Here is a 23,987-nt window from a genome sequence, read left to right on the forward strand (position 1 = left end):
ATTGTAGTAATGATACGTCTACTTTTGCCTCCCTCTATAAATTGTTATAAAGATACTATTCGACAATGTGTACTGGCTTGTGTACGAATACTGTCAGTTGTATTATGAGTCATTAGAGCTTTTTGATTGTCTACTTCATGGGGATCAGGCCATCAAGTACTAACAGTCACAGGAGCTGACGTCATGTTTGCTGTCACAACATTTTTAATTCTTGATATTTTAAATTTGCTGTATCTGAGTTTTGGTTCAGGCAACAGCTGGACTGAGAAACAATCTTGATTAAAATGCATGTGCTCTTGTGACTGTGAAGCAAAATAAAACCATCAGCAGAACAGAAACGATGCAGCTTAGTAGTTGTACAGATCATTTGAGTTAAAATATATCTTGACTCTCGCTGGCTTCATGTTTGGGCTTCTGTGAGTTTGAACATCAGTGAGTACGGGGTGGAGATTATAAAGTTTGTTACCACAACTTCCTCGTTCAAGACAAACTTGTCATATTGCAGATTTTACCCAACGGTTCAGCTGCAAACAGTCCTGAGACAAGTAAGGGCGACACTTATTTTATTCATGTTCATATTATTTCTACCTGAAGAGAGAAATAGTTATAAAAAAACATAGAAACTGACTGAATTAGAACATCTGGAGATAGTTTACTAAAGTCACTACCTTCTTTTCTTTTGTGCTTGGAGTGAGCAGCTCTTTGTGAATGTGTGTGTTGGTAATGCACTAACTGTACCTCGTCGATCTATTTGACTAATTAATATAAATAAGTTCTCACACAGAATGTCAGGGTAACTGTAGCCTGCATAGTAACACAATGTGCAATGTGAACCATGCAGCCTAATCACATGTGTTGATTTAAAACAGAGCCTGTAGCAGTAGATGTATTCATATGTATTACTGCTATGGTTAGTGCACTGATAGCTTTGACAGAACTGAATGATCTTTTTTCCAGTACATTTGTGTTGGTTCATCACGACATGCTCTTACTGGGTGCTGAAAATTCCTGGTTCAGCCAATTTCATCGTTCTGAAAATCTGCATCGAGGTGTTTTTGTTTTTATTGTTGTTGCTGTGATATTTTATGAGCAATTTGTGAATCATTTTTAAACATTGGCATGTAAAGTTTTCAAGATCAGTAATGCAAAGTCGATTTTACATTAGGGTTGTTTTAATTGAAATTTATGGTTAATCAAATAATTGTAGACTTCTCTGTGAACTCACAAAAAAGTTGAATCCACTTGAGTTTTAATCACGTGTTAGCAATCGACTTTAAATTGTGTTTTTTTATATTTTCATAATCCCTCCCTTCACCACCACGAAGTTAAAAGTTAATTCTCCAGCACATTTGAGGCTATTCCATGTTATTATTATAAGCTGGCTTTGCTGCTTGTTTACCAATATAGTCAGTAATTTAATGACTACATAAGAACAATGTTAACCTGCTGCATTTTTTTTTTAACCATTTGCTATGCCAGACAAAATCATAATTAGAGAGGAGATATGTACACCTTCCTACAAAACCCTATCACAGAAACTTTTCCAGAGTTTCGGAAAGTCCTTGAAGTGATGATGTGGATCGACACTTGTATCTGCCTTCCTTTGACCATACTGATGATCTACTTTATGTGTTGTGTGGTAAGTAACTAATAATTTTTTAAATATGTGAATAATTTGAAGATTTAGCAAAATAAATACATAAATAACAAGAAAGGGTAGCAATGACCTTAATTAATGATCATTAAAATTAAATAATGCCCACATCCCACAAATAAACTAAATCTGTAGTCAGCTTTGACTCTGACCCAAAGCCCTTTGCTGTGTCTTCCCCTCTTTCTCCTCACCAGCCTGTCTCCTCTCGATTATAATAATAATAATAACTTACTGAATGACTCTGTAGAAGTAGCCTATTTGTATAAAAAATGGTTAATTAGACTTTAACAACAGTAAAGCCATCCACTTCAAAAAGTGTTTCAAACAAATAGTTTAACTGTGAAACTGTGTGGATTAATTACTAGACAGAAAAAACTTGACTCTCAGAAATGGTGATAACATTTACATGAATGTCCACTGCTGAGGATTAATTCTTAGTTCTAACTATGTGTACATTTTCATGGTCCAAATGGACATATATATATATATATTTGAAGAATTTTTGTGGAAAAAAAGAAATGACAGAGGTTCAACTCAAGTTCATGTAAGATACAAACATCAAGGGCTTAGGGCCGTATCAGCGGTACCTTGACATGTCGGTCAGGAACAACATGGAGCTGGTTCCTGCCTCGGAGATGGAGATGCTTTACTTTTCTTTCTTTTTTGCATGATTGGTGAAGTACATGGTTTGTGTGGATGTATGAGTATCCACACAAAACATTGATTATAAAGGGGAGGGGTGGGTGTTACAGACTCAGCACAGGAGAGAGGGAGACGCGTGTAAGAGAGAAAGAGATTCAATACTAAAAACACTGGAAAGGTGAGAAAATGAGTGACATTAGGAAACAGTAAAATTTAAATGCACGTCAATTACATTGATCATATAAAGACTAAGGAAAGCCATATAATAATATTCATTTAATATAATGTATATCTTATATATTATCTTATTATATTAAGCACTTTTCAAATAATTTGAATTCAATTAAATTAATTTAAGAAACAAAAACTCTGAAGAGCCGCTTGGGAGCAGAAAGAACTTTCTCCTTTTTAGTGAACGAGCCATAAGAACCTCCATCAGCTGCACCTTGGCAGTACAGATACCATCCTAGTGACAAACTGTTCCTCTAAATGTGCAGTAATTTATATTTTTTCACAGTGTTAGTGCTACAGAGAAACCCTGTGGGCAACAAACATGGAAGTGTACACACATGCAGGCATTCACACATCACATGTACGGTGGGACAATAATTCTGAGCAGCTCTCAGCAGGGGCGCTGCTCTCGTGGCGACCTGCAGAAGGTGTTTACTGGCGTTTTCTTTCTCTTTTTCTTTCTCTTTTTCTTTTTAACTTTGTTTTAACTCTGTTCTTAACTGTGGTTTTAACTTTTTATGAGTTTTTTTTTGCCGAGATGGAGATTTTCTACACCTTAGTTTTATTGTTGTTGGCGATATTCACCTGGAGTCATTCACTCTCACTGACAATCACTTATACACGCGAGGAATTACTTGGATTACGGTGGTCCTGTTTGTCTATGTACGACTCTTCTAATGTTCGGACAGATGTAATTCTTGGTGAGGATTTATTTGCCCGGTCGAAGACTAATTTTGGAAAGCCCCGCCGCTTGAGAAAACGCGGAAAGAAAGGCGGCGTGCGTCAGCGTGTAAGAAAACTTCGGAGGAAGAATCGTGTTCTTCTGCCTTCTATGATTCTGGCCAATGTCCAATCTCTTAGGAACAAAACGGATGAATTACAAGGGAATGTGCTTCATCTACGGGAATACAGGGAGGCTTGTCTGATGGCGCTTACCGAGACGTGGCTGACCGATATGGACAGTGACACTTCACTGCGAATCCGCGGCTTTGGGACCCCTGTGAGATTGGATCGGAACTGTGGAGTAACACGCAAATCTCACGGAGGAGGGGTATGCTTGTATATCAGCCAGGGCTGGTGTAATAACTTTACTGTGCGGGAGCGGTTGTGTCTTCCTGACATCGAGCTCCTTTCAGTATCTGTCAGGCCATTTTACTTACCGAGGGAATTCCCTCAAATTTTTGTCACTGTTGTTTACATTCATCCTAAAGCTGACGTTAAAGCTGCTGCCGACGCCATTTTTAAAGTGGTACACAATCTGCAGACTCTCTCACCGGATGCTCCTAATTTTATTCTTGGTGATTTTAACAATTGTAATCTTAAGAAATCACTGAACAATTTCTTTCAAAATGTCACTTGTCCTACAAGGCATAACAAAACGCTGGATTTGTGTTATGGACCAATTAAGGGTGATCCGAATGTGATTCCAGTCAGAGAATTTAAGACTTTCCCTAATAACAAACCGTGGCTCTCTAAAGATATTAAGGATCTGATTCTTAAAAGGAAAATTGCTTTTAACGAGGGAGACGTTCCCACTGTGAGAATATTGAGGAAAGAGGTGAGGGCTGCAATAAAGATTGCCAAGATGAGGTATAGAAATAAGACACACTAAAAGACACACTAAAAGCAAGAGTCCTGGACCTGACAACATCTGTGGACAGGTACTGACAACTTGTGCTGATCAGCTGAGTGGGATTTTCACCATATTTTCTCTCTTTAGAGCTACAGACAGTACCTAAGATTTGGAAACATGCTGTCATTGTTCCTGTTGCTAAGGGCAGTTCTCCTAAGGCACTGAATGATTTTAGGCCTGTGGCTTTGACGTCTTTAGTGATGAAGTCATTTGAGAAGATAATTAAGAAGGAGATTTTAATGCATGTTGAACATCATCTTGACCCCTTCCAATTCACCTATAGAGCAGGGAGAGGTGTGGAGGATGCTGTTGTCACACTCCTGCATTTCTTGTATAAGCATCTTAAGGCTCCTCACACCCATGCAAGATTATTATTTGCTGATTTTTCATTGGCATTCAATACAATTCAACCCCTCTTACTTGCTGACAGGCTTTACAATCATTTCAAGCTTGACACTAGTCTGGTCGGACTAATAGGTCACAATGCGTGAGGGTGAATCATGTATTTTCTGATGTGCTCTACTGGATCTCCCCAGGGTTACTGCCTCTCTCCCCTTCTGTTCATTCTGTACACAAATGAGTGTTGCAGCAATTTCACAAACAGACACATCCTGAAGTTTGCTGATGACACAGTGATCGTCAGTCTTCTTGTGGGGGACGAGTCAGGCCACGGGCAGGTTGTAGATGATTTTGTGAATTGGTGTGATGAGTCCTTCCTTTCACTAAATGTGTCAAAAACTAAAGACATGATAATTGATTTTAGGAAGTCCTCTTATAGCTCATCACCTACTATTATTAAAGCTGCCGATATTGGGATCGTTGAGAGTTATAAATATTTCGGTGTGGTACTTGACCACAAACTGTGTTTTGAATCTCATGCTGATGCCACTACTAAAAAAGTTCAACAAAGACTGTTCTTTTTAAGGAAAATTAGATCCTTTAATGTCTCATCTGAGATGTTGTCTTTGTTTTATAGAAGTTTTATCGAATCTGTGATGTCCTTTTGTATCGCTGCCTGGTTTGGTAACCTGACGGTGAAGAATAAGAATTGGTTGGGACTTCTGGTAAAAACTGCTTGAAAAATTTCAGGGCACTGGCAGGATGGACTTTTGGCCATCTACAATAGAAATGTGCTTAGAAAGGCTCATTCTATTATTAATTATTTGAACCATCTTCTTCACAGTGAGTTTGAGTTGTTGCCTTCCGGCCACCGTTTTAGAGTACCTGTGAGGAAGACCAAAAGACTATTATTGTCATTGTTATTTTATAATATTGTTCTGTTTATTTTTATCCTGCTGTTAAACTAATTTCCCCTTGTGGGACAATAAAGAAATTGAATTGAATTGAGTTAAACAAAATGCACTTTTTCCATTTACCAGTTCACCAATATTACTGAGTCATTCAGAATTTAAAAGCACACACTACAAACACCTTAAAGCAGTTACATTAAGAAAGCCACTGTTCTCATCAAGGCAGCGTTGCTTCTCACAAAACAGGACTTATTTCTTTAGCGATGGGTCTTTCACTCCTAAAATTTGAATTAAGTTCATACCACATACCCCACAATGATTGACACTTATATTATATGTAGTGTTGTGAAGTAACCTGAGTGAGCATTTTCTTCCGTTGCTTTACATGCATCAGCAGTTTAAACCATTAAGAACTTTTTTTTTTAAAAAGGAGAAGTTCTGACATCAGATAAAAGTCTGAAAAAGGAAGTCAAGAGACACTTTGAGTTTAAAATGGTTGCTAAATGTTGATTGTTGTTTTGTAAATTAGTCTCCTTGTGCTGCCTGAGAGCAGAAAAACATCATGCCATGTTTATTGCTGCATTCATTTATTATTAATTTATATTTCCTGCAGGTGCGAAGGAGTCCAGTCCCTGTCATCTGTTACACAAACCTCCTCACCTCCAATCTAATCCAGATCTGCATAATGATTGTTTGGATATTAAGAATAAAAAGTAACATAGCTGCTCTTATTCACCTCTCGTGTGCGATGGCCAGTCTGTACTTCAGGGTGTGCATTGCTCTGGAAAGGTACCTGCATGTCTCTGAACATTATATTGAACTGTGAAGCATCTTACAGTCAGAATCATATTATTCTGCACTGTGATGATACAAATTTGTGTCTCTCTTGTGTTGCAGGTGTTTTTACATCACATATCCACTGTTGGACTGCCTCAGACAAACGAGGAGTTCTGTGCTGGTCTGTGTTCTGGTCTGGGCTTTTTGTATAGTCAGTGTCCCTCTTGCCTTAGTCTTAGATGAATTAGGACGTTTAATTATTTATGCCGCCCTCCCTGGCCCCCTGTTCATGTTCTGCTTAGCTCGGACCTTCAGAGCCCTGCCTGCTGCCACCTCAGTGCCCACTGAGGAGAAACGTCGAAGTCTAGGAATTTTGATTCTGTTGTTCTTTTACTACTTTCTATTAATCGTTCCCACAATCCTTTTCTATTACATCTTTATCATATTTTCTTTGCTCAGTCCTTTTGTGGACCTGATTCTGTTTCTTTTCATGCGAAAAGGACGCATTGACAAGCTGCTGACATGTCTGTGCTCAGCTGATGGAAGAGCAGATCATCAGTGTGACTGACAGCACAGACAGGTGGGCTGATGTGGACTTGATTCAGTTTCTCTTACGTGCAATGGGCGCATTGACAGGCTGCTGGAGTGTCTGTCTAAATCATTTAAAAAATGATTTAATAAACAGCTTTGGACACTTTTTATATCCCAGTATTAAACATGTTCACATCTTTTGTTAATTATTAGTTTCCCACATTAGGTTTTGGTGTTTTTTTTCTTGCTAGTAATTTTGTTTGTAACATAATCTTTCTTTATTACTACAACATGTCCAAATAATGTTTTCAGTTCTCTGTAACTTTGTAAGACTTAAATGGAATTTTTTGGATTTTTTTAAATTACTTTTTTGGGGGGGGGGGGGGATTCCTTTAAGGGAAACATATAGTTTTTCTCGATTATATTAGTGTTTTTTCACATTAACATTCCAATTTTCACTGATCTACTGAGTTTTTCAAATAATATTGTACTATTTGTTATTTAGATCATATATGTATATGCCACCAAGACAATTCTGCAAGTGTAGCTGATTACAGTGACTTCAATAATGAAGCTGCTTCACCACAAGTTCAAATATTGCAGCAAGATGCAGAAACTTAAACTTCCTGTAAATAATATTTATGTAGTTCAGTTTACTGCACTGGTGATATGAGACACTGTATTATGTTTAAATATAGGACTATTTTTTTCTGTCTGTTTAATTTTCAGAGCTGTATTGGTGAAATAAAATAAATCTAGCTTGAAAAAAAAAATCAAAACTTTTGCAATTACAAATTGTTAATCCAGTATGGAGCCTACATTTACTTCTCTGGTTTCAGAAAGATGTAAAATTAAATTAAAGTCTATAAGAAAATTACTTGTTGTTGCTGTCATCTCTGACCACAGTAAACTCCTCACAGATACATTTATGTTGTCAGTTTGAATCTTAAACAGGCCTACCATTTAAAAGTATCTCAATATGTCAGTCATCAATGCAGGACCCTGTTTATGTAGAAATATTTCTATTTCTGTCTGGCATCACCACAAACTGCTGATCACTGGGTTTATAAACAACCTAAAGCAATCACAAAGGGTTAAAAGTACTTGTACAAAGCACACATGGGAACACAGATCATATGAAAAAGTGGATTGAAAATTATAATATAATATATAACAATGACAGTTATCAATAAATAACTGTTAACTATTTTGAAGCAAAAAAAGAAAATGTATCATAAATAAAAGGTTCACTTTTCCTTCACTTTGTATTATTAGTATACCTAACTTTGTTAGTTATAGAAAACAGCACAGATGAACTGATTAGTGTATAAGAAACTAGTGTATACGGCCTCTTGAAAAAAAAGGTTTCTATGCAGAAAATAAACCATCTGCACTTTGAGTGTGACCACATGTGAGTGGGGGTGGGGTGTAAATTAGGCCACCACAACTTCCACGTTCAAGACAAACTCAACATATTAAAGATTTTACCCACAGTTTCAACTGAAAGCAGTCCTCAAGTAAGTAAAGACAATGTTTACAGTTATTGTTGTTATAGAGGAGCATAATTCAATTTATTTTAGATAGATGTTTCTTAACATAGCTGACTGATCCCGGTGAATATAATGTAAGTATTTAGCTGCTGACATGATCAGTTACCAGTTTATTAGGTACACATTCCTAGTCAAATCAAATCAAATCAAATCAAAATTTATTTATATAGCACATTTAAAAACAACAGTTTTGATCAAAGTGCTTCACAAATGATGAAAATAAATAAATAAAATAAGACAAATACAACGCAAGACGAGACAAACATAGAAATCAACCAAATGATATCAAACTATCTTACATCAAAGCCAGAGTAAACAGATGGGTCTTTAAACGAGATTTAAAAGACTGAACAGTCTCAGAAGAGCGAATGGCAATAGGGAGGTTGTTCCATAGTCTAGGAGCTACAATAGCAAAGGCACAATCGCCTCTGGTTTTCAACCTAGACTTAGGTTGCATTAAAAGCATCTGGTTAGAAGATCTTAGTGCTTTTATAGGATTATACAAATGAAGAAGTTCTGTTAAATAGCTAGGGGCAGTGTTATTTAAGATTTTATAAGTGAGTAAAAGAATTTTAAAATCAATGCGAAATTTCACAGGAAGCCAGTGTAACTTGGCTAAAACTGGAGTCATATGATCATGCATTCTCGCACCCGATAAAAGGCGTGCAGCAGCGTTCTGTACTAACTGCAACCGGTGAAGAGAGGAGTGAGGGAGGCCTAAATAGAGGGAGTTACAATAGTCCAGTCTAGAGGTAATGAATGCATGAATAAGCTTTTCAAGGTCCTTCGGGGAAAGGAAAGGCTTAGCTTTAGAAATTTGACGTAGCTGATAGGAGCTTAGAAATAATTCTAAAGTTAAACTTCACTGGTTTTAATTTCTTGGGTAAATAATGTCAAATTTAATGTGTTGCTATTTTCTTTTGTTATTAACGCTTGATGCTTAGTTGATTAGAGGAAAAAAAAACATTATGAAAAACACATTTTGGTTTCTGACTGTGACACTTAGAGTTCATGTAAAACTGATGGCTTTTTAACACAGTTTAAATTTTAGCTCTGATAATTATATAGCTAGTTCCTCTACCTAAGAAGTTATCAGGGATCCAAAATATCATAAAAAAAAAGAAAGAAATTGCAGTTTATAAAAAGTCTCAAATGTACAGTCGGGGTCTATAACTCTGAGAAGTTTCACACAAAGTAAAACTTTGCAAGTCTTTACTAGATATGCTATAAAAAATTAAAAGGACACTTAAAAAAATGAATCAGAATATATCATCAAAGAAACTAACTTGAATATTGGTGGAGCTACTTCTGCAGCCTGTCCACAGCTCAGACACAAGCATTTCACAAATAAAAAAAATTAGAATTTCGTGTGAATGTCTCTGAACAAACAATCAAAACAAACTTCATGAGGGTCTGACATCCAGTAATGGGCCCTGTGGTCACTGCCTGAAACTGTGGAGCCTAAGTGGGAATTATGGTAGAGCCACCACTGTCATCCTGTGCTTTTCACAGTGAAAGCAGGTTTACTTTGAGCACACAGGAGTGAAAGGGTTGAAAGCCATGGATAACATGATGCTGCCTGTAACATCATTCGGCATGACCGTTTTGGTGGTGGGTCAGTGATGGTCTGGAGAGGCATTGCAATTAAGACAATCCTCAGCCTCATGTAGTGAGAGCAGGCAGCTCCTGGAAGATGAAGGAATTAATACCACTGACTGGACCCCAAACTCACCTAAAGCCAATGGAAAACCTCTGGGTCACTGTCCAGGAGCTCAGTGATGCCCTTGTACTCACATCATCCTGGAGGAGATCCCCCAGGACACGAGCCATCATCCTATTGTCAGGCATGCAAACAAGCATGTGGGAGCATTAAAAATTCAGGGTCACCTTTATAACATTATGAAAGTTTTAAGCCTAATCTTGAAAGTAGAGATAGTGTCTGTCTCCCGAATCCAAACTAAAAGCTGGTTCCACAGAAGAGGGGCCTGAAAACTGAAGGCTCTGCCTCCCATTCTACTTTTAAATACTCTAGGAACAACAAGTAGGCCTGCAGTGCAAGAGTGAAGTGCTCTAATAGGGTGATATGGTACTACAAGGTCATTAAGATAAGATGGGGCCTGATTATTTAAGACCTTGTATGTGAGGAGCAGGATTTTGAATTCAATTCTGGATTTAACAGGAAGCCAATGAAGGGAAGCCAAAACAGGAGAAATCTGCTCTGTCTTTCTAGTCCCTGTCAGGACTCTTGCTGCAGCATTTTGGATTAGCTGAAGGCTTTTCAGCGAGTTTTTAGGACATCCTGATAATAATGAATTACAGTAGTCCAGCCTGGAAGTAATAAATGCATAAACTAGTTTTTAGTTTTTTATTCTTCATTGCAATATGTCAAATTTCTTACTGCATTAATGTGGTTTCAATTATTAATATTTCCTGCAGGGTCACAGATATCAGGTTCCTGTCATCTATTACACAAACCTCATCATCGCCATTCTAATCCATCACAGCACAATGTTCTTTAGGTGAGAGATGATGTATGACCTCATTGCATTTTTCTTTTGCTATTTTGCTGTGACGGCCAGTCTTTACTTCAAATCCTGCATTGCTCTGGAAAGGTACCTCTCTGTCTTTCACTGTGTTTGTACTTTCATGTCTCTGAACATTATCTTTTACTCTGAAGCATCATTTGTTTCTCTTTTGTGTTGCAGGTATTGTTTCATCGCCTGCCCACTGTTGGACTGCCTCAGACAAACTGAGGGTTCTGTACTGGTCTGTGTTCTGGTCTGGGTCCTTTGTAGTGTTAGTGTTGCTCTTGCTGTGTTTTTATATGAATTTGTACGTTTAATTATTTATACCACCCTCCCTGCCCCCCTCAGTGGAGGAACCCCCTCAGCCACCTCAGTGCCCACTGAAGAAAAACGAAGAACTGTAGGAACCTTGGTTCTGTTGCTGCTTAATTACATTCTTATAAACCTTCCTGCAGTCATTCTGTTAACTTTGAACTTATATCCAGGTCCCCCTGGCATCATTATAATCTTATTTCTGTTAAGTTCATTGTTGGACTTCATTCTGTTTGCTTTCATGCGTAAAGGGCCCATTGACAGGCTGCTGGTACATCTGTGCTGCTGCAGTATGGAGAGCAACAACACAGGAGATGTGACTGATGTTAGCACAGACAGGTCAGATCATGTAGTCAGAGATGAAGGGAAAGAGGAAACAGGGTCACATGACAGTGAAGATGCTGAGGAATTAGCAAGTGTGAGATAAGTAAACACCATCCTTTCCTAATATTTGTCAGCTGTCCCCTCAGACTGTCAATCACCAAAAAATCCTGTTCTTTGCACCTGCTGAGAGTAACAGGAAACATTGTTTTGTTGAGTAGTTAAATGTTGGAAATGAAAATGTACAAATTACTTCAGAATTTCTTCTAAATGGCAGCATGATGGTGCAGTGATTATGTCACCTCACAGCAGTATGGGGCCTTTTATTACATTTTTTTCTGTCCTGTCCAACAATGTAGCAATCAGAATTGTTGCCTGAAGGTCAAAAAGAACCAAACAGATTTGCATTCACAAGTGGAGCATTACAGCCTTTGCTATAGTGGGCCACTTAATAGTCAAATTTTATTAGAACTTTATCAGGATTTTTTATTTTGGGTTATTATAACCAGAGCAGACAAGGGCGTGGGGACAGAAAAGAAAAAAAGAAAGAAAGAAAGTAATGATTGGGAGAAAGTTAAGAGAAGGGGAGGTAGAGAAAAACCTAAAATAACTTTAGTTTTCAGTCAGAGTAGCATTTGAATTTCCTCTGATCTATTCAGTTATGACAGTGTATAAAGTATTATTAATAATATTGTTCTTATATGTTAATGTGGTTGTGTTTTTTAAAGGTGCAACAAAGTTTTTGTGTTTTGTAACCTGGTTAAATTTCTTTGAAGCTGTATTGGGGACATAAAAAAAATATCTTGAAAAGAAAGCAACTTTCAACTTTTTGCAAATACAAGAAGTTTATCTAAAGACCAACAGGCCATCATTTGGCTAGTTTCATAAAGATGTCAGACAGCATAAAAATCAACAAGAAGATGATAAATCTGTTGGTGTGATCAGTGACTGCAGTAAAACCTACATTGATGCATTTATGGTGTCAGTTGATAGGCTGACTGTATCCTAAGACTTTAAACTATCAACCTGTTACAACATACAGTGTTTGTGTCTAGACCTATCATGTAGATTTGACTTCTAATCTCTAAATTAAACTTGAAGCCAATGAAGGGAAACAAGAAAACTCGTGTGAGCACAGGATAGTTTTGTTATTGGTTTAGCTGCTTAATAAGAGAACATTTATACTCCTGTGCTAAATCTATATGAGTATGCCATAACTGCAAATCTCTCTGAAATGCTGTGACGTATCATTTGGTCCTAACCTGACATGCACCTGTTTGTTTACCCTTCAAAACTAATGTGATTGGCTTGTTCAGTACTATGGATTTGTCCTATACGTTGCATCCCCCTATATTTTTTTTCCAGAGTTTTTCCATTTTTTCAGACAATAACAGTCATTGCATATCATTAAGCAGCCTGCTTAACATCTGTTTGGACCCCGCTTGCACAACAATTTCCTGACTTACAACGTGGCTCTCTAAGTCAGTAAAATGGTGCAGCAAGATTGAATAAAGGCAAGACAATCATGTCTATATTGCATTTGTTTGGGATTATATGCCCCCCTTAATAACTCTGGTATAGAAAAAAAAACTATTCAACAATGTTTATGAGCGTGTGCACACATACTGCTTCTACTACTTCCATTAGTGCTTCTTTATTATCTGTCTGATGTGGACCAGGTCATGACCTACACCATGGCTTTGAAGTGCCACTGCTGATAATGTGCCGTGGAAAGTTTAGTTGTAGATTCATGATTCTTTCCTTTGCATTAAAGCTGATCTAACTTCAAGCTTTGTACAAGTTTGTCTTGAGTTCAGTTCTTTTTATTGTGAGTTTATTTGTATTTCTGGTTCATTGTTTTTTGTTTGATATTGTTATCTTCCTTTTGTGTCTTTGTTGCATCTCTGTGTCTTAGTCTACACCAGGGGTGTAAAACTCATTTTACATCACGGGCCACTTACAGCCCACTTGGATCTATTATTAGAGATTTATTACTATTACTGAAGGTTACTCCCCATACCAATACCAACTAGATTTTTAAACCTTAATATAAAATGAGTAACAGTAGGTGAACATTAGGTAAGGCTGCACTTTTTGCAGCGATCTCGTATAGAAAACTATTCCGCGCGTATATAAAACAGGTCCGCGGCTCCGAACCGTAGTAAAGGGACCTCTGACTAATACGTCGGGTTCGTGTCGGGCTCGTAGCCGAAAAATAGCTTTACTTTGTTGTTTGGGTCAACTTTGCGAGAGACAGAGAGAGGCGTTGAAAGGCTGCTCCAACAGAACTTATTGTTTCGGAGGAAAACACGAACACAGTGTACAGTCGAGTCTTAATAGCTTACTTACAGCTGGGCTCGTCAGGCACTCTTCTTGGCTGCAGTGGTTATTATTATATTTACATGCTTCCAGCTCCTGTTTCTGCTCAGTGACAACTCGTATTTTTCCTTTCTCTCCCTCCCTCGCTCACAGACATAACAGGTATGGCAGTCCATTCTCCCTGCAGCACGGACTACACTGCCCATGAGGCTACATTCTTTAGGGCGACGCCTGTAACACTCTGTCAGTTACCTTCTTATTAAATTATTCTAAAAAATATTTCTTCACGTCATCATGAGATGCGAGATTGAGACAGGTATTAGAGCCTCTTATTGCGTTGTTTGTTTGGGTTTCCACAGGCGTGGAATTACCAAGAATAGAGAGGGCATAGCCTAACATATGAAACAGGAAAAGACCTCCGTGTAATCCCTTTATTTCAACAAAGTAACTGTATTCTGAATACTACCTTTTTAAGCGGTAACTGTAATGGAACACAGTTACTCATATTTTGTATTTTAAATACGTAACGGCGTTACTCCCCAACACTGTCTGTCTAATAAAGAAACTCTGCTGTGGCAAAGAAAATCTGTCAACACGATTCTTTGAAATTAAACTGTAAAAAATAAATGTGTACACAACTGCAGAATAAAAGTTCTTATAGCTCATTGTCCAGACTGTCCAGTTTTTTTGAGTTTTTTTTTTCTTTTTTTAAAACTGTAGTCAAGAAAAAAGCTGAAATTTCTGTCATATAACGTGAAAACCAAAAACATTTGTTTAATTTAATTGTTTAATTGATTTTTTTGAAGCAATTTCCAGGTTTGTTATTAACAAGAATTTGAACTCGAGTGAAAGACAAGCATAAAACTGATTTGATGAATTTTACTTACACTAGTACAAGAGAAATTAAATAAAGCACTATCACACAGTAAATAGTAAAAATGATTATGTGTGATTCTGTGTTTTCTTTCCTGATATGGAAGCACGGAGCTGTAAGAGCTGGTCTCTTTTAACAAAGCTGAAACTCCTTTCATTAAAATAAATAAACAAAATGTTGCCATTAAAAGCTTCATAATCTCTACAAACGTGTCAAAACTTTCACACCCTGTCTCTGTTCATCCCTCTGAAATCACATTTTCTGACTGTAGATAGCGATCTTTAAAAATCATGTTATCAACAAGGGGTTTGTTGCCACTTCAGCTACTCTCATCTGGTGGGACTGTGGGTTTTAATATGGTGCAAACAGGAAGATTAAGCTTGTTAGAAGTTCATAAAGTCACAAATACGGTTTCATAAAACAGCTGCCAACTGCAGGTTTTAAAAAAGTAAGCCAAACATATGTATATTATACTGCATTTGTTTGGGATTATTTCCAGCTGTAATTCACAAGTGATGTTCTAATAATTATTCCTATGAGAAGGAAAGTATCTTATTTTTTATTAAAAAGAAGCTCAGAGTTTCAGAGTTTGAAACTGAAATACAGATTTAATTTTAGCTGTAATTCATTTATATGGTTATTGAAATGAATACTGCCAGAATTTATTTATTTTTAAAAGAGCAGCAGATTCTGTTCTTCTTTAATCGGTTTACTGTTACGACTGATGATACGACTACTTTTGCCTCCCTCTATAACCTGTTACAAAGATACTATTTGACAATGTGTACTGGCTTGTGTACAAATACTGTCACATGTATTATGAGTCATTAGAGCTTTTTGGTTGTCTACTTCATGGGGATCAGGCCATCAGCTGCCCCGTGGTTTTAAACTGCCACTGCTGATAATGTGCCGTGGAAACACATTTGAGACCAGATTTCTACCTGAATAAAAACTTTTACTAACAGTCACAGGAGCTGACGTCACGTTTGCTGACACAACATTTTTAATCCTTGATATTTTAAATTTGCTGTATCTCAGTTGTGGTTCAGGCAACAGTTGGAATGAGAAATAATCTTGATTAAAATGCATGTGCTCTTGTGACTGTGAAGCAAAATAAAACCATCAGCAGAACAGAAACGATGCAGCTTAGTAGTTGTACAGATCATTTGAGTTAAAATATATCTTGACTCTCGCTGGCTTCATGTTTGGGCTTCTGTGAGTTTGAACATCAGTGAGTACGGGGTGGAGATTATAAAGTTTGTTACCACAACTTCCTCGTTCAAGACAAACTTGTCATATTGCAGATTTTACCCAACGGTTCAGCTGCAAACAGTCCTGAGACAAGTAAGGGCGACACTTATTTTATTCATGTTCATATTATTTCTACCTGAAGAGAGAAATAGTTATAAAAAAACATAGAAACTGACTGAATTAGAACATCTGGAGATTTACTAAACTCATGACACTACCTTCTTTTCTTTTGTGCTTGGAGTGATCAGCTTTTTGTGAATGTGTGTGTTGGTAATGCACTAACTGTACCTCGTCGATCTATTTGACTAATTAATATAAATAAGTTCTCCCACAGAATGTCAGGGTAACTGTAGCCTGCATAGTAACACAATGTGCAATGTGAACCATGCAGCCTAATCACATGTGTTGATTTAAAACAGAGCCTGCAGCAGTAGATGTATTCATATGCAGTGTTGGTCAAGTTACTTGAAAAAAGTAATCAGGCAATTCTGGCTATAAGCTGAATCTCACCAAGAGTGAACTGTTCCCCCTGAATGCTGCTGCACAGAAATATCAGTGTACAACACTGCCTTTTCGAGCTGTATCGGACAACTTTACATATTTAGGGGTTAAAATTACAAATCAATTTCATGCTCTTTTCAAGCTTAATTTTGACCCACTTGTGAAGAAAGTTAGGCAGGATTTGGACAGATGGTCTCTACTCCATCTGTCTGTAGCAGGGCGCATAAATACAATTAAAATGAACATCCTCCCAAGATTTTCTTTTCTTTTTCAGTGTGTCTCTGTATTTATCCCAATTTCCTTTTTTGTTAAATTAGACAAGATTCTCTCTGGGTTCATTTGGAACAAAAAAAACCCTAGAATACGCAAGACATATCTTCAAAGACCGAAAAAGATGGGAGGGATGGCTTTACCAAACCTTATGTTGTATTATTGGGCATGTAATATTCGTATTCTCAGGTACTGGCTACAGGGGGAAGGCATGAATAATGCCCCGGCGTGGCTGAGCTTGGAGATTTCCTCTTGTGCCTTATCCTCTTTACCAGCCCTGATTTATGCCCAAAAGCAGCCTCCGAGTGCAGGTTTTTATAATAACTCTATTGTCAAAGTTACCTTGAAAATATGGTATCAATTTCGTCGTTATTTTAAGTTGACCTTTTTTTCCCTTCAGTCACCTATTTTGAAAAATCCCTCTTTTCAGCCTTCGTTAGTTGATGGTGCTTTTTATTTGTGGGCCTCGTTGGGTATCAGGTCTTTTTCTGATCTGTATATTCAGAATACATTTGCCTCCTTTGAATAGCTCTCATTGAAATTTGGCCTTCCAAAAAGTCACTTTTTTCGCTACTTACAAATCCGGAGTTTTGTTAAAGAGAAATCCTCTCAGTTCCCATCTAGATCTCCTTGTCATGACTTTGATAACCTTCTATCACCTCCCCCTCCATCACAGGGCCTAATTTCCTGTCTGTATGGGAGAATATGTTCCTTTGGCAACTTCTCAACCTCAGCTATTAAAAAGGCATGGGAGCAGGATTTGGGGTGTGTGATTCAGGATGACTCTTGGGATAAAATTCTTTACCGGGTCCATGGCTCCTCACTATGTGCCAAACACGGGTTGATTCAATGTAAGATTTTGCACCGCGTACACTGGACTAAAGCCAGATTAGCTCAAATATACCCCAACCTTAGCCCTGATTGCGACCGTTGTCATCAAACACCTGCCTCTCTAATACATATGTTTTGGTCATGTCCATCCCTCAAACAATACTGGATTAATATTTTTCTGACTATCAAAGATCATCCAGCTAACCCTCCAACCTGTGCCCTTAACTGCTTTGTTTGGGGTTCTTCCCGATACAGTTGTCTTGCCGACGCCCCAAGCGGATTTGGTAGCATTTCTCACCGTATTGGCAAGATGCAGATTATTGTTATGTTGGAAATCCCCTTCTCCCCCATCCTGGGAAATCTGGATCAGAGACGCTTTGCATTTTAGCAAACTCGAAAAGATTAAATTCACCCTGCGTGGGTCTATGGCCAAATTTTTTAAGATCTGGCAACCCTTTTTTGACCATGTTCAGACTTTGCGGTCTCGCAACGCTCCCAATTAGCCAGCTCAGACTTTACTCTATTTTATTTCATCTTATGTTTAAGTATATGGACTCTATTGTGCCTGCGCCTTATGATGGTATCTACTTACCTACTTTATACATATTTCTTTTCTCTTACAGATTTGACCTATCTTTACAACTAAGCTGACCACTCACTATGTTTTTGTTTTGTTTTGTTTTGTTTTTTGTTTTTGTTTTGTTTTGTTTTGTTTTTGTTTTGTTTTCGTTTGTTTTGTTTTTTTGTGCCCATCTCCATTCAAATGACATATGTAAATGTTCCATCTTTTTTTTGTGTCTGTGTGAGGGTGTGGGCTCTGAAACTCTCCACATCTCTCTGTACACTCAGGAACTGTTATCTTGTACTTCAGGGTTTACTATTCGTATTATTAGACTGGACCCTTTCTTTTTTCATTTTGTATACCCACTGGTACTCCTATAATTATGAGGTGGGAGTGTATGTTTCATATTGTTTTATGTTTTTCAAAAGGAAAACGGCATATTGTTCAATTTCTCTTTTTCAAAAATGGATGCAGAAAATTTAATAAAAATATATATATTAAAAAAAAAAGTAATCAGTAACTAATTACTGATTACTTCCCCCCAAAAGTAATCCTGTTATTTTACTGATTACTTATTTTCAAAAGTAATTACTTACTTAATTACTCAGTTTCTTTTTAAAAACACGATTTACAACCTGAATAGGTGATAAAGCGATAGATCTTTCAGCCCAATTCTACTTTTTCTGCATAATCCATCATACAAAATGTAATCAAATGGAAAAGTCTCTTTTTAAAACTTGTTTTATTAGTTTTAATCTTTTAACTTTATGCATCAAGCAAAAACTTAATTATATGCAACATTCTCTGACTGGAAGAAATTTGTTTAACATTTAAACCTATTTTCTGCACATTCCAGCACATAAAACAAAATATTTTTTTGTGTTTACACTCACTCTTTCAAATAGATGCAAGTAAAACACAGCAGAAAATAAATAAAATCAAAGACTCAGCAGTCCTGTTGCTCTATTTTCACCTGTAAAGCAGGACTGGGGTAGGCGGAGGTTTACCCTGGTGCAGGTGTGCCGCAGCGGTCAGTTGAAGAATCCACGAGTTTCTCTGTGAATTTCCCATTACAGTCGTGCTTGCTTGGAAGTTTAGGGGTTTTTTCGCTGTAAAAAGAAGTTTTCTTCCCACGCACAATGGACGCTAATGTTTTTGTCACTTTTTATGGAATCAAACTCAAAGTAAGGTCAGTACTTCCACGCTTTAAATGCTGCATGCTCATACTCTCTCCCGCACTCCATATATTATCCGTTGTTGATCTGCACACAGCTGTTGTTAGGAACGTCGCACTCGCTTACGTCACTATCATGAGACATTCTGGCAAAAAAATCACGGTTTTAGTAACGCAGTAACGCAGCGTTCCTACGGGAAAGTAACGGTAATCTAATTACCGTTTTTGCAATAGTAATCCCTTGCTTTACTCATTACTTGAAAAAAGTAATCTGATTACTTTGGGCAGTAACGCCCATCTCTGTTCATATGTATTACTGCTATGGTTAGTGCACTGATAGCTTTGATAGAACTGAATTATCTTTTTTTCAATACATTTGTGTTGGTTCATCACGACATGCTCTTACTGAAAAATCTGAAAATTCCTGGTCCAGTTAAATTCCTTGCTCTGAAACTCTGACCCAATAAGCTGTAATTGAATAGCCCTGTCATGGAGTCTACAATCATAACTTGCCAACATGAAGGTTATAAGAATAATTTAAAGCTGCACTGAGGAGTTTTTGGAATTACTGGTGCTGTGATATTTTATGAGCAATTTCTAAGTCATTTTTAAACATTGGCATGTAAAGTTATCAAGATCAGTAATGCAAAGAAGATTTTACATTAGAGTTACTTTGATTGAAGTTTATGCTTAATCAAATAATTGTAAACTTCTCTGAACAAAAAAAGTTGAATCCACTTGAGTTTTAATCAAGTGTTAGCAATAGACTTTAAATTGTGCTTTTATGTTGTCATAATCCTTCCCTTCACCATCACTGTTTGTTATTCTGTGCCAACTTTAGATCTGTTTTCATTTTTAACTTTATTTTTTAAGAGAAATCGCATTACTTTCAGATCGTCCAGCACAATTCAGGCCATTCCATGTTATTATTATCAGTTGGCGTTGCTGCTGAACGATGTCAACATACTGCTTTTTTTTTTTTTTTTTTGCCACACCAACAAAGTGTATTGGTATAGATTCCAACACAACCCTATTACAGTAACTTTTCTCGAGGTTCGGAAAGTCCTTGAAGTGATGATGTGGATCGACACTTGTATCTGCCTTCCTTTGACCATACTGATGATCTACTGTGTGTGTTATGTGGTAAGTAAATAATAACTTTTTTTCTTTCTGAAAAATTTGAAGCAGAGATGAAAGCAGATTTCGTGGATTATGTGGTTCTGTTGGCTTCATCAGGCAATGGCCTCCAGCTCGGTTTGAAATGGTTCGCAGCCGAGTGTGAAGCAGTGGGAATGAGAATCAGCACCACCAAATCTGAGGCCATGGTCCTCAGCCGGAAAAGGCTGGAGTGCCCACTCCGGGTCAGGGATGAGTTCTTGCCCCAAGTGGAAGAGTTTAAGTATCTCGGGGTCTTGTTCACGAGTGACGGGGAGCGGGAGATTGACAGACGGATTGGTGTGCAGCGGGCTGTTGTGAAGAGAGAGCAGACGGTAAAAGCGAAGCTCTCAGTTTACCGGTCAATCTACGTCCCTACCCTCACCTCACGAGCTGTGGGTAGTGACTGAAAAAACGAGATCGCAATTACAAGCAGCAGAAATGGGCTTCCTCTCTCTTAGAGATAGGGTGAAATTCGGCCATCCGGGAGGGGCTCAGAGTAGAGCCGCTGCTCCTCCACATGGAAAGGAGCCAATTGAGGTGGTTTGAGCATCTGACGAGGATGCCTCCTGGGCACCTCCCAGGTGAGGTGTTGACCCCGCAACCCAGCCTCGGATAAGCAGAAAAAGATGGATAGGATAAATTGTATATTTAGAAATAAATGCATAAATAACAAGGAAGGGCTGCAATGACGTTTATTCAGGATCATTAAAATTAAATAATTAGTTCCTCACACCTGAGTTCAAGCTTACTAGTGCGATTTAGGTTGAGCAAAAGCCCACATCCCACAAATAAGCTAAATGAGCAGCAGAGTTTGTTTCTGACCCAAGGCCCTTTGCTAGGTGTCTTCTATTACTTTTTCAGAGTGTTAGTGTTACAGAGAAACCCTGTGGGCAGCAAACATGGAAGTGTACACACATGCCGGCATTCACACACACCACATGTATGGTATGGGTTAAACAAAATGCACTTTTTCCATTTACCAGTTCACCAATATTACTGAGTTAATCAGAATTTAAAAGCGCATACCAAAAACACCATAAAGCTGTTACCTTAAAGTCACTGTTGTCATTAAGGCAGCGTTGCCTCTCACAAAACAGGACTTATTCCTTTAGCAGTGGGTCAATCATTCCTAAAATGTAATTTAAGTTCATACCACTTCTAAATGATTGACACTTATATTATATGTAGTGTTGTGAAGTCACCCGACTGAGTATTTTGTTCTCTGTTGCTTTACATGCACCAGCATTTTCAACCATTAAGAACTTTTAAAAAGGAGAAGTTTTGACATCAGATAAAAGTCTGAAAATAAAGGAAGTCAAGAGACACTTTGATTTTAAAAAGTTTTCAACAACCTAAAGGAAAAGTTGATTGTTGTTTTGTAAATTAGTCTCCTTGTGGTGCCTGAGAGCATAAAAACATCATAAACAGCATGTCATGTTTATTCCTGCATTTATTTATTTTTATTTTAAACATTCATTTATATTTCCTGCAGATGCGAAGGAGTCCCGTCCCTGTCATCTATTACACAAACCTCCTCACCTCTAATCTAATCCAGATCTGCATAATGATTGTTTGGATATTAAGAATAAGCAGTAGCATAGCTGCTGTTATTCACATCTCGTGTGTGATGGTCAGTCTGTACTTCAGGATGTACATTGCTCTGGAAAGGTACCTGTCTGTCTTTTAGTGTGTGTACCTGCATGTCTCTGAACATTATATTGTACTGTGAAGCATCTTTACAGTCAGAATCATATTATTTTGCACTGTGATGATACAAATTTGTGTCTTTCTTGTGTTGCAGGTGTTTTTACATCACATATCCACTGTTGGACTGTCTCAAAGAAACAAGGAGTTCTGTGCTGGTCTGTGTCCTGGTCTGGGCTTTTTGTATAGTCAGTGTCCCTCTTGCCTTAGTCTTAGATGAATTAATACGTTTATTTATTTATGCCGTCCTCCCTGGTCCCCTGTTCATCTTGTGCTTAGCTCGGACCTAGAGTTGGATGTCTCGAGACCGGACTTTTATGTGGTCTTGGTCTCGTCTTGGTCTCGACGGACTTTTGTCTTGGTCTCGTCTTGGTCTCGACTGACTTTGGTCTCGGTCTTGGTCTCGGTCTTGCGTTCTCAAATCGACATAGTGTTCGGGAGATTTGGAGTCAACCATCAGCGGAGCGGGGAGGGCGGGGGGCATACTGGGCTTAAGCCCGGGTCATTTTTTCAGAAGCATGGGGTCTTTTGGAGTGTAATTTGTTAGTTAGATGCCTGACTGACAACTGTATAAAACAAAAACAACACACGAAGCACAGAGCGCAACGCCGTAAATTCCCCCTAATTTTGGTATGATCCGAGCTCAGGCACTAGGCGACTGAGCACAGCACGCATGTGAGCGAGGGGGGAGAAGCTGCTGCCTGCGAGTTTGCTGCAGACAGAGGAGAGCTTAAGTTTGACCAGGTACCAAAGCAAATCATTCGTACTGTACAAATAATGTAAATATGACGGTGTATCACAAAAGATTGATATCAAACTGATCAGTTGGTTGCGTTACTTGCTCTTCGAGTGAATCAACAAATGGATAAATAAAAAGCCGAACGACAATGCTGATTTTTTAGAAAGTCTTAGCTTACATTTCATATTTTCAGTTGTTACCCTCCACGGCTAAACAAACTCTCTGAATCGGTTTCAATTGTGTACTGATGAACACAACAATGGACATAAGGAGCTTCTTTTAAAGAAAAAACTCAGGTAGATGTTATTTTATGTATTATGCTTTGTATGTTGTTCAGTATATTTCTATGCAAAACAAGAGGAATTTCAATACACAGCAGTATATTCACAGATGAAACCAGATGTTTACACTTTAGGGAGAAAACAAACTTTTTTTTTTTACTGTTAAACATCAATTTAGAGTAAACTTGTTTTGTTTTAGATAAATAAATGTTGAAATATCTTTTGAATTAGTTAAATGTCAGAATAAAAAGAGGGAGCTGTCTATTTTAATCACTTTCATCCAATTTAGGAGTACATATACACTAAGTTTAGTGTTAAAATATAAGAAAACTCCAGACGATTCCATTCTGAGCTTAAGAAGCTTCTGATAGGTTAGTAGAGTCCATGTGAGTAAATTGGTGGCACACCTGTGGATGCATATAAGGCAAAACACAGAGCCTGTTTCTTTGACATGGGAAAATCAAGAGATGTCAACCAAAACACCAGGAAAAGAATTGTGGAGCTCCATAAGTGTGGCTCAATTTTGAATACAAAATACAAAAGTTAACAAATATGTTTTTTATATTTATCAATCTAAAAAAAATAAACATTTAGTCTGATTTGATGTTACAATTAAAAAAGTGTTTGTGTTTTTATCTGAAGAGTATGTAAATATCTGGTTTCAACTGTATATTTGATGATGTTGGTGTTTGGCTTGATTGTCAGCACAAAGAGGGAGAGAGGAACAGAGAGGGAGAGAGAGGAACAGAGAGGGAGAGAGAGGAACAGAGAGAGAGAGAGAGGAACAGAGAGAGAGAGAGAGAGAGGAGAATGAGGGCAGAACAGAGATGGAACAAGAGCAGGTGGGACACACATGTTAGTCAAATGGTTGTTTGCCAAAACTCATCAGAACATGTA

General features: G+C 37.7%; 1 protein-coding gene across 3 annotated transcripts; it reads left to right on the plus strand.

Annotated features, from left to right (window-relative positions):
* The first annotated feature begins 269 nt into the window (after window positions 1-269).
* Window positions 270-7,531, plus strand: LOC102077865 (uncharacterized). Of its 3 annotated transcripts, XM_025897612.1 has the most exons (4): window positions 270-545; window positions 1,480-1,639; window positions 6,024-6,199; window positions 6,308-7,531. In XM_025897612.1, the coding sequence occupies exons 2-4, from the start codon at window positions 1,505-1,507 to the stop codon at window positions 6,753-6,755; spliced, it is 759 nt and encodes a 252-aa protein (XP_025753397.1). In that variant the 5' UTR covers window positions 270-545; window positions 1,480-1,504; the 3' UTR covers window positions 6,756-7,531. The 3 variants fall into 3 exon arrangements, with proteins under 3 accessions (XP_025753397.1, XP_025753398.1, XP_005458280.3); XM_025897613.1 differs by lacking the exon at window positions 270-545 and having other exon boundaries at window positions 1,315-1,639; XM_005458223.4 differs by lacking the exons at window positions 270-545; window positions 1,480-1,639 and adding an exon at window positions 2,625-3,578.
* The last annotated feature ends 16,456 nt before the right edge of the window (window positions 7,532-23,987 follow it).

The sequence above is a fragment of the Oreochromis niloticus genome, linkage group LG13 (assembly GCF_001858045.2).
Source record: "Oreochromis niloticus isolate F11D_XX linkage group LG13, O_niloticus_UMD_NMBU, whole genome shotgun sequence".
In the NCBI taxonomy this organism is placed as follows: Eukaryota; Metazoa; Chordata; class Actinopteri; order Cichliformes; family Cichlidae; genus Oreochromis; species Oreochromis niloticus.

Coding starts and splice junctions, on each gene's coding strand:
- LOC102077865 (XM_005458223.4), top strand. CDS start 2,850: ATGGAAGTGTACACACATGCAGGCATTCACACATCACATGTACGGTGG. Junction 3,579..6,023: donor GCAAATCTCACGGAGGAGGG/GTATGCTTGTAT, acceptor TATTTCCTGCAG/GTGCGAAGGAGTCCAGTCCC. Junction 6,200..6,307: donor GTGTGCATTGCTCTGGAAAG/GTACCTGCATGT, acceptor CTTGTGTTGCAG/GTGTTTTTACATCACATATC.